Source organism: Patella vulgata, chromosome 2, assembly GCF_932274485.2.
Source record: "Patella vulgata chromosome 2, xgPatVulg1.2, whole genome shotgun sequence".
In the NCBI taxonomy this organism is placed as follows: Eukaryota; Metazoa; Mollusca; class Gastropoda; family Patellidae; genus Patella; species Patella vulgata.
In genome coordinates, this window is record NC_065880.2 from 22,918,671 (window position 1) to 22,934,975 (window position 16,305).

Sequence of the window (16,305 nt, forward strand, 5' to 3'; positions counted from 1 at the left end):
TTTTAAGTTCAAAATTGTAAATTTTAAGTTCAAAATTGTAAATTTTAAAAACTGTAAATTATTATAAGTTCAAATTTATAAATTATAAATTTACAAATGTATAAACTAATTTACAAATGTATAAACTAATTTTAAACTAATTTACAAATGTATAAACTAATTTACAAAATTATAAATTAATTTACAAAATTATAAACTAATTTACAAAATTATATACTAATTTACAAAATTATATACTAATTTACAAAATTATATACTAATTTACAAAATTATATACTAATTTACAAAATTATATACTAATTTACAAAATTATATACTAATTTACAAAATTATAAACTAATTTAAAAAATTATAAAATTAAAAGATGATTTACAAAATCAAAAGTTATTCTACAAAATCTAGAAATAAAAACAAAAATTAGAAATTATTTTTCAAAATTAAAAATACAACTAGGAAATCGGCCCAAAAAATAAAGTTCGTGTTTGAGCTTCCGTACTATGGTCTGAAGTAATATTGTTCGTGTTACACTGAAATTAATTTATCATTACAACAAAATTCTGGTTTATAAATAGTTTACAATCACGACTGTAAATTCAATTCACTGATCTTCGTTTGGATTTTTCGGACAATGTCTAATATTCCACGGCTATTGGGTGGATTAGAACACCTGCCTCATAACGTTAAACTGGTTAGTCGAGACTTTATACATCATCGTAGCAAAAGACAGGGTATTTAACAAATGGGACTATTAACGTTATATCTTGTCAAACTTTCATAACATAAGTTAATTAAAAAAAATTCAATACATCCATTTTCATTATCTATTTTAAATAAATATAAAAAGAAAGGACGGCTCTTTATTTAAACCTTAACTAATTCAACCTTAATACACGTTCTATTAATGTTCTAAAATTGATTATGTATTATTTAAACATACATTATGCAAGAGCTAAATCTGCCTAATTGCAGGTCTTTCTTAAGGCCTGAAATGTTATGTAAACTATTAAGTAGACTTTTAGTAACATGACATAATTAACACTCGATGTCATCGGATATCCCCGATATTAAGTAGATTAGATCGGTTTAGCCATAGCCATATTTTGATTTTATCTAAGTATGGTGAAGCAAGTCTAAGCTTCGAACAACCAGTGCGGTGATTGCAATTAATGCACACATCTGGTCAAACCTCCAAACGCTTCAATAAATTCATTTTGCATTATCTTTTTTTCGAACTACTAGAATGGCTAGTTCTTTATCTAAATCTTATATAATGTATCTTTAAATAAAGAGTTGACTTTTTTTCTAACGGACAATGAAAATGAATATACACGTATTGAAAATTTCAGTTAACTCAAGTTATGAAAGCAAATTTAAAAAAACCCAAACAAACAATGGTAGCAAATCTACCGGCTTGGATTCAATCTGATCTAAATAACGCCCATGAACAATGGTTGGCGAAGACTATGGGTGGTACTGACTTAAAGTTACAATTTCATATTTTCTAAGAAAGACAAAACATAATTAGTTCTATGTCTTTTGCTCAATAGATTGTCAACTCACTATTATACGATCAAAGGTTATCTTTCTCACACTTAAAAATCTTCACACCGGAAATAATAACACAATTACCTCTCAATAGTTTGAAGTTGAAAATGATATTTTTGCCAATTTCTCAACTGGCAATAGTAAATTATAGGATTAATAGGATTATTCTTTAACAAGGTATAGGACTGTTTATAGATACTATCTATTTTAGGTCTTTATTTTAATACATTTTAAAAATATAACTTAAAAATATGAAATTATAACTTTAAATATATTGACCATATCCTGTTCATATAAATTTTCAATTCACCCAATCAGTGTAAATACTGAAAAGAATACCGAATCCTGTATAGACTGATATACCTTTCGGATATTCTACTTTCACAATATTGTAGTTTAAAAATAATTCGCAATTTTATTAATTTACCAAGCATCTCCACCCCCAGACCTTTACACTTTCAATAAAATTTTGTCATTAAATTTATTACACATAAGCCGGCGCAAAGCCTTGTAAAGTAATGTTGTTGGGTGAAAAACATCTAAGATCAGCAACTTAAAATTAATTAGTCAATGACCTTCGGCCATCCTAAAACATCATAAACTTACACAAATTAATATCTACTGGGCTAATTCAAATTTATCCACTGTACAGCAATTAGATTGCTTTCTAAATATGCAGTGAATATAAACTTGAAATGTAATCAACAAATGCAGTAAATACAACTGATCTTAATTAATAATGATTAAGTAAGATATAATACAAGAAATTATTTTGGAACATTTTTACTTAACATTAATTTACTAGATTTATATTTCATGTAGCACATACACTAGTATTAGTATTATACGATTTTTGGGAAATACTTTTATTGTTAATTCGTTTTTCATTTTGAGAGAAGTCTGTATCACTACAAACCCGGGACTGTACAGCGCAGCGGACGCTTACGGCTGGCCGCGCGGATAATTGATGATGATGATAGCTAAGCAGGGGTGAATGAGCTGCAATGCCCGGGGTGAGTTCGACAGCTCTCAAAGGAGCTAAACCTCTAATTTAATATCATCCATAATGTTTGAATTTAAAAACACGAATTAGAGTTTAATGTTGGTCGATTTCAATCAATATTGATGTTGTTATCTTAACAAAATATATGGAATACTAGTATCCAATATTTAAGACATGTTTGTAATTAAATAATGGAAAACGGTAGATAAAATGCCATTGACAACAGTTCTTTTTATAATTATTACAAATAGTGCTTTTAACAAATCGTTTTAGGTGGACTTATTTTTTTAATTAATTTTGCATCAATATAGCCAATTTCATTGTGATAATTCTTAACCTTACAGCGGTTACCCGTATTAGAAACTTTGAGTAAAATGTCACCTTTTTTAACTTTCAAGTTCATTATATTTCCCGAATGGTTTTCAACAGCTTGATAAATTTCCAGTCCCGTTTCTTCCAAACGCTGGCGGAATTCAGTATTATTGGCCTCGGAAATTGGTTGATTCGCTAATTTCACAGCAGCACTTGGAAGGGGGAATAAGGAAGGCGTTAACAAACCATATGGTATATATCCAGTCTGCCCTTGACTGTTACGAACCTTACAATCTCCAGAACATGTATTATCCAATACCTCCAAAACGTCACCCTCGTTTAACTTCAAAGATTCTCCGATGTGCATTTCGGAACATTCATAAACATTTTTTCCCTCAGCTCTCAAATGACAAGCAAATATTACATTATCGTCAACGGTCCTCTCTTTAACTTGGTATTGGCTTTCTTTTGGTTTTGGTATAATCTGTAAATATTTTTAAAAATCCTTTATTATTCGGTTCACTCAAAGACAGGGGTTAAAAATTATCAATAAAATACTGTGCATAACTATTAAAGGCTCAATACCACTCTTGTTGTAACTGAATAATATGTCCCAATCTTTATTCTGGTCAACAAATTGTACTATTTTACAATATTCCAATTAATTGATGATACAAATTTCATCTTAACACACCTAATTTAAAAAATTGGAAAAATTCAACTAAATGATTTGAAAAGCCTGACGTAAAGCTTTTCAAATGTGACTTGGATTTAAAAATATTTTTGAACCCTTTGGACAAGTAAAATAGGATTTAATGGATAATTTACACAACAGGTAGGACACTAACACATCTAGTACTTAGAATAAGGCTATTTTTTTATTTTCTGGAGCTGTCAAGCGCCCGTCACACGTTTTGGAACAAACTCTACTTTAAAAGAGTAGAATGTCAAATTGTTCGTGAATACCCGGACCGCGTACGATGATGCGCTTTTCTGCTTAGGCTAAGCAGGGCTAAGACATTTGATGAACATAAAATCTCTGTTTATAGTTGAGGTAGATTGTTAGAACTAAGTGTGATAATGAACATTGCGGGGTTGGTCGTGGGAGTGCAAGATTTAATGAAGATGAGGATGCGCCATGTAGTGTGCTCTGGGGAAAATGGTGCCTGGACAACGGCGCTCCCGCCTACCCTAACTTTATGTGCCAACTGCCGAGGGTTCTTTTATTAAGTGCACGGCAATGTCTACACGGGACCGGACCTCAGTTTTTTGTCCCAACCGAACAACAAGACACTCTTCCTTGCCAGGCACCTAGGGCCTCAACTAGCTCAGAGCAACGAGGTGGGAGGGGACGGAGGGGAGTGTTCTCAGGAATGCTGTAATATTGACGGACAATATGTATATCTATTTTTGTTATGGTCGAAAAAATTTTCACAGGGTGGGGGGGGGGGGGGGTGGCAGAAGGGCCAAACTTATCGGTAACTCATGAAACTCAAATGCCCGTATGTCAGCCAATTTCAAGCTACAGACCACAAATTTTGCAGTTTCAAGTTTTTTCATGTACAATAACATATATTTTTCCAGATTTTTTCGAAGGGGTCGTTTTCACACCCTTGGCCCACTTGAAATGGAATGACCCTAAAAATAAACATAAACAAGGGGAAATAACTCCCTGGTTTACGTCGGATAGGGTCGTAAAACCTCGAAAGTCGAAATCCCCTTCTCCACCCAATCATCTTTTTGTCCGTTTTTTTAGAATGCATTACATGATGGAGTGGGATGAGATTATAGTTTAAAACTATAAGTAACTATGATAACTTTAAATTATATTTATAATGCACGAAACACTTAAAATAAACAATGATTTGTAAACTCCATGGCATATATCTGGGGAGTCTATAGCTAGACATTTTGCAAATGGTCATTGCATCTTCTGTACAGTGTTGAATGTGGTACAACTATAGAGGTGTATGTGCAGTACGTATACGAGGGTTTTTGTATGACGGAGATGTAAAGAGGGAGATAACTCCATTATTTTTCAATTTAAAAATTGAATTTAAAAACAAAATCAATACCACTTACTGATTCGTTCGGCATGGTTTTAGATCTTCCAGACCTAAATCTGAACCAAATCTGAAAATAAGAAACACATTTTTCTAATGAATATCTAGCTGTTGTCGAAAAAAAAATATAACTCGAGTTTTTCTTTTCTCAAAACAAGGAATTGATAAAACAGGTTTATTGTCATAATTTTAATATCAATTTCAATAAGTTCGGAACAAACATTAAAAAATACAACATGAATACATGAATCACTAGCCACACTGTAACAAAAATTTCCGTTAAAAAAACGTAAAAAATTCCGGAAACAAAAATTACCAGGAAAATTTTATCCGTATTTGTTTTTCCTGTAATTTACAGAAATTCCTTCAATTAACATAAATTCCATTTTCAAATTCAGAAAAAGAAATCCTGGTAAATTTTCTTTCCTGAGCATGAAGATGATAAAAATTTCATTGAATTAACCACTGACTTTATACCTGTGCGTCAAATAGCTTTATCTAACGTCCGCTTCCACCGAAGTGATATCGCAGATAATCTTTAAACATAACCTCTTTTTTTTCTAATTTATGAATCGAGAGCAAGGTATCACAACCCGCCACTCGTCAGTTGTTGGGGTCTTTCAGTGGTAGACTCTGCTATAGAGACAACCAGGCTTACACTGGCCAACGGGTTGTACTATCTGGATTTAAGCCTGCTTGATTACCAGATTTTACAACCTTACCACACTAGGCATTAAAACATATTTTACATATTTATGAAAATACTTACAATCTGATTTCCGTATGATGAATAACAATACACTTTATAGATCTTATAAATAATGGAAATTAGATATACATTTCAATTAATATACCAAACGTTACAAAATATGATTCTTCATATTATGGTTAATCCATTGAAATGAATACTATAACATGACCATTATTATAAATGATTATATATGTATACGATTACTTATCGTTGTACCGCTTATCCCATAAAATAACAGAATTAAGTCCATTACAGAACGGAATAAAACATTTTATCCCTAAATTTCACGGAACTTCCTTGTCATTCCACCGTTTATTCCGTAAAATAACAGGATTAAGTCCATTATAGAAGGGAATAAAACATTTTATCCCTAAATTTCACGGAAAGTTCCTGTTAAATACTGAATATTCCACAGAAATATATAAAACACGTAATTTGAAGAAATAATTCATGCGTTTAACACAATTTTACCAAAAAATCCTTCGATTAACAGAAAAAAGGTGTTAAACTACGGAATTCGGCCACATCAAAAATGGATATTTTTTACAGTGCAGGGTGTCCAGGGTTCAATCCTGGTTTGGACCGATAAAGTACCTCAGAATTTTTCAGCAAGGCATGTTGCCGTGTCTAGTGACTAGTCATTCAGATTGGTCTAAAAACGAAGCCCCGCGTACACGTAGGCGTACACAGAAGAGATCCATTTACAGTTGGAATTCAAAGTAAGAGTAGCCGGGAAACATTTTCACTCGTGGCACACTGCATGGTGCACGTCCATATTCATGGTTAGATCTATTTCTTAAGGACACCTTCAGATTTGGTCAAAGGTCACGAGATGTAAACAGGGCTAGCGCTAACCCTACCTCTGAACGTAGTCCTAACCTTAATTGCCTTTTTTGCGACCGTGACGAAATCAGGAGGTGGCCTTAAGAAATAGATCTAGCCCATCTTCATTATCCCGGTTGGTGCAAAGGAGTTGTGCGTTAAAGCATCAATCCGATTAAGATAATATTTTAGGTAACAACAGTGAAGATATAAATTATAAGTTATTTTTGAAACCACAACAAAAATTTGCAAATCCATGTAGAATCGCCTTTTGCCGTTCGGGATTCGTCGAGTTCCTAGATTCGCTACGGATCTAGAATTATCAACATAATCCATCAGTAAGAAAGGGTTATGGAGAGCTTGCGTTGAGCACAGAACAGTTTAAGCACAAATGGAACGGAGGGCAATTCATATCTTTTGACCTTTATAAAGATTTGTGAAATCACTATGGCTTTGTCACAAACCTGAGTTAAAACTACCTGCATTAACCGGGATAATAAAGAGGGCCTTATTCCATGCAGTGTGCACCGAGTTAAATTTTACCCTGAGAGCGACGATTCCGCCTATTCCGCATTGAATTCCAAGGGTTCTTTTACATGTGAACGAGTATACTGATGGATCTCGGTTGTTCGCCACACCCTAGACACCCTTTCCTCTTTACAAGGACCCATGTTCTGCATCTAATGTCTTCGATATCAGTCCGCTTTATTTATAGAATAATATTAAATGAAGAAATCTACCTGCATTTCAAGCTTTGTTCTCTCGGACAGTTGTCTTCGAATGGTTGCGGGCTCAGAATTCACTGAACGAATAGTTGAAAATTCATCTATGCTTACGTGACCTTAAATAATATTGAAAACATATGTAAATGATTTTGTCAAAGGCACAACAGGTCAAATCTTTCTCATATTTCGCAGGGGAGTTCGATGGCCGAATGGTTAGCATTGGCGCGTTGCATCATAAGGTCTGTCATTGAGTCAGCTGGCGTGGTTTCGATTCCCGAGTTGTGCGTAACATGGGATAGGGTCGCCTGTCCAACTTCGTGAGTTTTCTCCGGGTCCTCCGTTTCCCCGCACTGCTAAAGACCCCTACGCGAAAGCGAATTATTGAAACAAAATTGAACCATATGTTAGTTCCGAAACTACCTAGTTGGTGTCGAGTGGACTTTAAACCCCACTTCTCTCTCTGTCTCTCCTTCTCATATTTAGTAATGTCAAGACTTGTTATTAGGAAATTGGTCATACAAACATAAGGCCGGCTTCTATGAAAAGGTTAGCAGAATTAATATATTATTTGAATTATCTTAGATACATACAAAAATCAATAGAAACTAATGTAAACTTCAAAGAAGACCACAGTATAAAATTTGACCTATATGGGATTTTTTTTTAAATCCTTTCTTAAATAGTTCAGAAATAGAAAATGGATAATACATTGAGCATTTCAGCCAACTAACTTTACTCTGAGCTAAGTTATGGGTATGGAAGTTTTGACAACAATTAAACGACTGCCAAAGTTCATTGTAATGATAATAAATGTAGTCCCAATTGTTTGACCTTTTATTGCGTGACATTTTAAAGATAACTGATTATATGGCGTGGATGTTCTAATCCATTTAAATATCGGCCATCCTATATGATCCAAAGAGTTGATTGTATACTTGTCACATGAATAAATGTCTAAATAATAGTTTTTATCAGGCCTCGCATGTCCTTAGTACGTAAAACATGTACGGTAGTTGTCCGAACATGACCGGTTTTAATCGTGTCTAAAATAGAGAGCTACCGCGTAAAAATACTCACTTAATTTCGTGCAAATCGATGATTCAATCTTGCCAACTGAAAATTTGAAAATAATTATTTGTATACTCTTCCAAAAAAGAAAAGCACACTCCATTTTTCATCCTTATTTTTATTTGAACGGGATCTTTGTTTCCATAAAGCTTACTTGTTTTTAATGTCATTATGTAAGGATAAAAGAAATCCATCATTGGTTTTAAATGTATTGTCACTAATTCTGACTGGTCATACTTTTTGCCCAAATTTGTTTTCGATTGATTGCACCAAGACACACGAGTTTAACAACTTCGCAAGCTATTCACATGAAACCAAATCTAAGGGCTTTAAAATCCCGGGGTTCTCGGTTTCAAAATCAGTTGCAGATGTAAACATTTAACGAGCCAAGTGATGCCACGTCTGAACGAAGACCAATAACATATCGGTCGGTTACAAGGAGGTGAATCCCAGACAGATATAGCCAGGCTGCTGAATGTTTCCCAGTGGGCAATTTCTCACCTTTGGGATAGGTACCGACAGCGAAGTTCAACACGTGACCGCCCAAGCCCAGGCCAAACAAAAGTGACCCCACCAGCCCTGGATCGTCACATCCGGTTACGTCATCTGCGGACACTGTTCACAACAGCAACCTCTACTGCAGAGTATGCGATGTTCGATGCATCACCAGCTTACTCTTTCTGGAACACGTGATATCACTTCTAGGTTAATTGGGGAATTTACATAGACATGGTGATTATGGCTCATTCATGATATAAAAAATACAACAGAAATATTTAAGTTTTGGTACGAACGACATGAAGTGTTCTCGAAAGGTTAGGCAACTAGAGCTAACCTGATTCCTTTCTCATGATATTCATGGGGTGTCCTATATAAAACTATACAGTATAATAGTTTCCTATTCATTTTTGTTTTTGGTGGGGTGGGGAATTTTCAAACGTGTGGGAAACGCTTAAAATTATTAAGATATTTAAATTAAATTGGAGGACGTAAACTGAAAACATAATAACACTCGATCTCAACGGAATGTCCTTTGAAAGGCACATTTCAGCGAAATTTCTCTTTGAAGGAAACTGTCTAATCCAAAGAGACATAGTGTTAGGCCAGGACGAAAAGAAAGTACATGTAATACTTCGTTAAGTAATACACTTCAGCTAAATATCTCTTGGAAGGGAAATCACCTTAGTTATCTGATCTATTTTTAGCATATCGCCAACGGGACCCTGTACTATTGTAGATATTACGTTGAAATACGTTTCTATAATATATAGATTAAAAATCAGATACCATTTTGGGAAAACAATTCAAGAAACACAACATATTTACCATACCTTTTAGATCCAGTTGGCGCTTCAATTTTAAAAACCATCCATCCTCTTTGGTATCGATGTAGGGAAATAATGATACACCTTTTGGCATTTGTGAAGGGTCTGTATCAACCAGTAAGGAAACAATAGCACAGATTTCATAGTCTACACAATATGATACTACAGTTTGAAGAACGTACATGTGCATTTTTGAAGCATAAAAAAAGGGCGATAATACTATAACAGTTCGTTTTGATGTATGAAGAAAAACACCTAATTCATTTAATAGGGATTTATTTGGCAAAAAATCTCGTTCGAAGTCAAAATATTTTAATTTTTTATTTTCTTCTAAACCGCGGATTAATTCGTCTATTTTACTACAACGTGGTACGGGGACATAATACAAAAATAAATCATTTTCTTTCTCAAATTGGTCAGAATAGCTCCCGGTTGTCCACCGTAAAGGTCTTGTTTTAGGAATTGCACCAGGGGTTTTATCCGGTGTCCACGAAATAGATTGTTCTTTGTGTGAGGGTCTTCTTTCTGCGCGAATTTCTGGATCTTGCAAATATTCGTCAAGTGAATGATCGGTTTCTTCGATGTCCGCGGCACTATTCGGAGAAATACTTCCAGTGTCCGATTCCAGTTCTGAATTTCTCCGTCGAGAACGGAATTGATCTCCGCTTGGATTTTCTCCTTCTTCTTTAGAAAATTTTAAATGTTGGTTATCTATTGTAGGCAGATTCGATGTCCTCGGATTAGGTAGGGTGTTGGACTTGTTATATCCAGCCATTTTAAACTAGTCTTTACTTCCCGAACTACCCATCTGAAGAAACAAAATTCGAAAAACATTGAAGCTATTCTTTCGATTCGGAGGTGCAGCCAGGCTGATAAATGCGCATTGCATAGTGTCATTTTATAGACTGTAAGTATACTTTGTATCATAGGCATACGAGTCCGAGGTGGGGGTTACGGGTGGGCAGTTGACCCCCTAACTTTCAGGCAATCTGATTTTTCTGGCACACGGGTAAAGTGAAAACAAAAATTATGATTTCATGTAGTTGGCAAAATGAAGTGCCCGAAATCTGATAAAACACTAATCTCATCTTTCTTTTAAATTGTATTCCACGAATTTGTACTGAATTGACTATGGATTGAAAGATTTTGTCTGGAGTCACGCTACTTTGTATGATTGGAAACTTTGAAGTTACTTATTTTCAAAATTTACTAGGGGAGCGCGAGACCACCATACCCCGGGACGATTGATTGGTTGTTTGGGATTTGGGATTCAGGTAAGTCACCTAAGGTAGGCTATATTGGACCACATTCTTTTCGGGCATTTCAGGTCCTGCCCCCGCCCCAACAAAAATTCATCAAGCCTATGTATCACGAGGCCATTTTATGTACAAAATTATCTGATATTTGTAAATTGATCTCGGTAGGAGGACACAAGTGAGACACCCTTCATAAAACGCTTCTGGTTATTAAAAAAAAAATAAAAGTCACGTCATGATCTAAAATGTATAAATATTGAATTACACCAACCATATATTTATCGTTGATGTTATACATACGTATACAATTTCACCCACCTTCTTTTTTTATATTATATTGTTTTTGGCAGACTATTCAACAGGGAAGTTATCAAATATCTATTTAATTTTTACACATGTGATGGCGTTAAGGAGCATAAAAGATTTGACTACAAACCAGTGAGGTGTTACGATAGAAATATAAGATATTAATACAGCAGTCGTAATGCTAGGTTCCCACTAGGTTCCCAAGAAAACGCGTTAGCGGCCGTCAAATTTTCCAAATTTTCTTTGTGGTGGCGAGGCGGGGCGGGGGGGGGGGGTATGGGTCCTACACGGTAAGCTCCGCTTCATCGCTCCTCGTAGACGACCGTCCCCCCCCCCCCTAACATTCTTCGAGCCCGTACGTCGTTGCTTGTATATTGTATAGTGGCATTTAATAAACATACTTGAATCCTTGCCTTATAAGACATAGAAATAGATTTCACAAAATAAAACACGTGTATGCAGAGGCGTAGAAATTATATAAAATGTTGACAATCTGTGAAGCCGTAAAAAAAATTTATTTAAAGTTTCAGTCTTCTGTAAACACTGTTTTGGCATATTTTACGGGGTTAAACTAAAACATCACACCAACATATTGGGATATGTACAGGTTTTATACAGATAGAATCTTAACTAATCCTAATAATTGTTGTAAATAAATAGGAGTTAGGGCCTACTATGTAAATTTTTTATTTTTTTTTTGGGGGGGGGGGGGGGGGTCCAAGTATATTCACCCCCCCCCCTCGAAAAACAATTGGGGGGAGGGGGTCGCCCCATCGCCCACCCCGGACACCTCCCGCCCCATGTGTGACGCCCATGCTTGTATGGATATACTACTTCTAAATTTTAATAAAATGCTACATTTCAATACACATACGGGTATCGTTATCAATATACAATATTATACTTTGTATAATTGTATAGCGGGTGTTGGGTGGCCTAGTGGTCTAGAGTGTCATGCGTCGAGCTCTAACTGCCCGATAGTGGTTTCGATCCCTGATGTGAGCGTATGTGGTGTCTTGAAGATAGAGCACCTTCTCAACCTCGTCGGTTTACTATGGGCAGTCCGGTTTCACCCCCACATAGGAATAAGCATAACAAAATATCACCATCGGTGGAAGCGGTCGTAAAAAGACTAATAGAAGAATGTATAGCGGATTATAGCACTCTCGGCGAAGGTTTCAAGATAAATTACATCGAATAAATATAGAAGAATAAAGCATTAAAACACATCCTCCTAACACAGGAAGTATTATTATTATTGTGTAAGCGACTAGTTCTTCGGTATATAATAAAGAAAATGTGACTATTAGGGCCAATCAGATTAGCTCGTAATTGCGACACACGTAAAAGACGATTACGGACGAAAAAAAAGAAAGAAACACAGATATATTATCAAAATATTTTTCCGCATTTGATTGATCATAATGGTCTTCCGTAGGTTAGATACATCACGACACAAGGGGCATTAAGGTGTATTAAAATATAGCCACAGTCATATCTATTTATAACATATACAGTATGTAATATTCTTAAATGACATTTATAAGTACAGGTATAAAATTCATATTAACACAACTTTATGGATTCACTAGGTTTATTACATGCAACGTTTCAACACTCTTACGGGTATCTTTATCAAGCAATGATACATAGTGAATCCAACCATACATTTATCGTACATTATGAATAAAATAATTTATAACAATCAAAACATCAAATTAATGTAACCACAACAATCACTTTCTTTTGAGTCTGACTTCACTATCTCCCATACCCTTTCCTTGACATCAAACAACATCATATAATAGCTAGCTGTAACAGAACTACAACTTACCTGTTCGAAGATTCAATACCTGCCGTCTGACAACTATTAGTTTGAAACGACTTCATTAAAAGGTACATAGTATTATTATACTTCCGTTTTTATGACACGATATTTATCTCAGTAATCACACATCCGCGTTACATTCTTATTATTACAATCATAACGTTTTTCCAATAATCTAATTATATCTATATTGTAAATATAAAATGTATAAAAAATCCCCTACTTGCAATCAATACAATCCTCTCAATAATTAAAAGTATTATATAGAACGACATAGATCAGTACATGGTATACCACAAAATACATTGCTCTGTCGATCATCATACCTATAATGTTAAATAACTCTAAACAAAATTAGAATATCAATGTGAGTGAATATATACGCAAAGTTATTTGGCCAGGGCAGCGTCGCCAAATCTTGCTGAATCACTAACACAGAGTGGAACGATACATAAGTCTCAATTATAATAGAGAACATGACGAACAATATAGGCCTATGTAGGTCGACATAATTAAGGGCGGGTCTGGTGGGGGCCGATTCGGCATAGAGGGGCAAATATAGCAAGACCTTGTTGAGAATTACTTTAATTCATATATTAACATTAAAAGGGTCGGAATAGATGTAAAGAAATGGGGTTTAAGGTCGTACTTTTCTGCACAACCCTAGCTAATGACGACGGTCCTCACCGCTCGACTACTGCGCAACTAGTTCAGCTCTGAACGTAGGTCTCATTAACACTCTCCCTAAGATTCGAAAGTGGTTACCATCAATGGACACATCTTGTCAAGACTACAAACATTGATAACTTCGCTCAAAATAAAGTAATTTGAATGAAATTTTCAGGAACCATCCTATTGAATCCTTGTAGAAAAAGTTTTGAGCACCAGTCAATCTGGGCAATTTTTTACATGCTAAACGGTCGTGTACAGGGCGAGTCTAATGAAAACTACGTTCAGAGCTTAACTACTGCGCAACATGAAAATCAGCACCTTGTCAAAATACGACCGGCAAGGCTTACATACTGGTCCCTGGGGAAAGTCGGTATAATCAATTAAAAATTTAAAAAAAACCAATCCACTAATCATGTGAAGTAGTTTAACATAAACAAGCAGAATATAAGTCTGTTCAGGAAGTGTGTGCATGCTTTAAAGATATGAATGGTTGCAAATATTGACATTGAAACTTTTTTATAACAGTCTATATTTAAATTGTTATCTATTATCATAGACTAGATACGTTCAAATTCGAATTAAAGTTAAAGGGGAATTATGTTGGTCGTTCTCTCTATAATATTTCAAAAAATAGTTAATGCAAAATGAATACAGTATATAGAAAATTTCATTCAAATTACTTTATTCTGAGCGAAGTTATCAATGTTTGTAGTCTTGACAAGATGTGTCCATTGATCGTAACCACCGTGCTGGCCATTCGAGTCTTAGCCTTGCTTCTCCATTTTTTAATTAAATCATTAAATGGCCAAATAGATCGTTCTAATCTACTTAAAATCGGTTCAATCCCATGGCATCGAGGTTTAATTGTGGCCTTGTCATGTAAGTAAATGTCTAATCACTTATTATTTATATAGCATTTAAGGCCTAAAGAAAGGCCTGCTGTAATTAGGCAGATTTAGCTCTTACATAATGCCTGTTTAATATACGAGGGTTGGCTGAAAAGCTCCAAACCTGTCTGGGAAAGACATGTACAAATTCGATGGTTTCCATTTATTTTTCTGCAAACTCCCCTTCCAGGTGTACACACTTTTGAGAACAATGTTGCAAGGCATGGATGCTGGTCAGGAAGAAATTTTCTTAGAACGCCCTCAAAAATTCGTTCACAGCTGACATGACGTCATCATTACTAGGAAAATGACGACCGGTTATAGTTCCTTTTTGGTTACAAATCTGGCCAAAAATAGTATTATGATCTGCTTCAAAACGGTACCCATCTTCCAAAAACTGTTGTCATTCTTAACTCAGTGGCAAACGTTTGTTTCAATCCAACTGATATATACTTTTCATGTTTATAACTTTTCAGCCAACCCCCGTATTAGACACAGCAGCAACAAAAACATCGGATTAAGAGGCTCAAAGTCATTGAAAGTATTATGGTAGTCCCAATATATTATAATATGTAATTCTAAAGGATACTAAACCAACCATTCTTTTTATTAAAAAAAGAAGACCTCGCTTCCTCTGCACCCTAGTAGTAATCTAGAGCTCCCACCCCCTACACATAAAGTCGCAATACCCAAAATAAATTTGGTGAAGCAAGCCTCCTTCTCCACTTTTTAAAATCTCGAGCGCAATGGTCCAAGGGGGCGCTGGTTCTATATGCAAATGAATTATGGTTCTGTCAGTTGCTATGGACAATGGTGTCAACAAAAGTTAGTTACATGCAAGTACCCAAACCAAAATCTCTAAATGTAACAGAAATATGGAATCCTGAACTAGAAAAATGTTAGATATAACTAGATAATTCTCGGTTGAGGGTATACGCAGGCCAGCAACTATTCAGTTTTCGTACACTTTATCATCATTTATAAACATGGATTCCCGTAAATATACTTCCGCTGCATCCACCTTTCCCTTATCTCGTGACAGTCAATTCTTTATATGAATTTTTTCGTTTTGAGCTCATATCCTCTCAAACTCAAAGTCTCTTTTAACAACTTTTTGTATTCAAGGGAATTATCAGTGACCTGTAAATCGTCTGCGAATCTGTAGACTTAATAGTAAGTGCAGGAGGACCGCACTACACGCAAAACAAATATCTACAAGATAAACCTGCGGACAAGACAGAAAGTAGACATTGCACCAAATAAATAAACAAATATCAAATCAAGTGAATGGATCCGGGTGCCAGACTCGAGTTTACCTTCTTTTTTTTTTTTTTTTTTTTTTTTTTTTTTTTTTTTTGCCCCACTTCACAGTCTCAATCGACGTTACACATACCGTAATAAAATATTTATTGGGAATTGTGTTGAACCAATTTTACCCCATGTCATATTGGTTAATGCTCGGTTCCCACTGTATTCGTTGCGTTACGATTGAATTGTCTCTATTCAGTCCACGATCTAGCACGTGGAGATACGACGTGCGGATATGTTTCGACACGATTGCTTCGACTGACCTCATAAAACTTGATAGGATCACCACGATTAAAACCACGATTTCAATCATAGGCTCTCGGAGCGAATCGTGATAGTGCCCTAACCTAGCATTAATAGCAATATTATATTGTCCTTTAATAACCAGTCACGATCGAGTGGCTGGAAAAGAGAGAATAAAATTTGGCGCGTGC

General features: G+C 35.1%; 1 protein-coding gene across 1 annotated transcript; it reads right to left on the reverse strand.

The window, feature by feature from the left end:
• Positions 1-2,349: 2,349 nt before the first annotated feature.
• Positions 2,350-10,404, reverse strand: LOC126810343 (uncharacterized). The gene is made up of 5 exons (XM_050535344.1): positions 9,621-10,404; positions 8,299-8,334; positions 7,237-7,337; positions 4,943-4,993; positions 2,350-3,344 (listed from the first exon to the last, which is right to left on the reverse strand). The coding sequence occupies exons 1-5, from the start codon at positions 10,387-10,389 to the stop codon at positions 2,805-2,807; spliced, it is 1,497 nt and encodes a 498-aa protein (XP_050391301.1). The 5' UTR covers positions 10,390-10,404; the 3' UTR covers positions 2,350-2,804.
• Between the last annotated feature and the right edge of the window lie 5,901 nt (positions 10,405-16,305).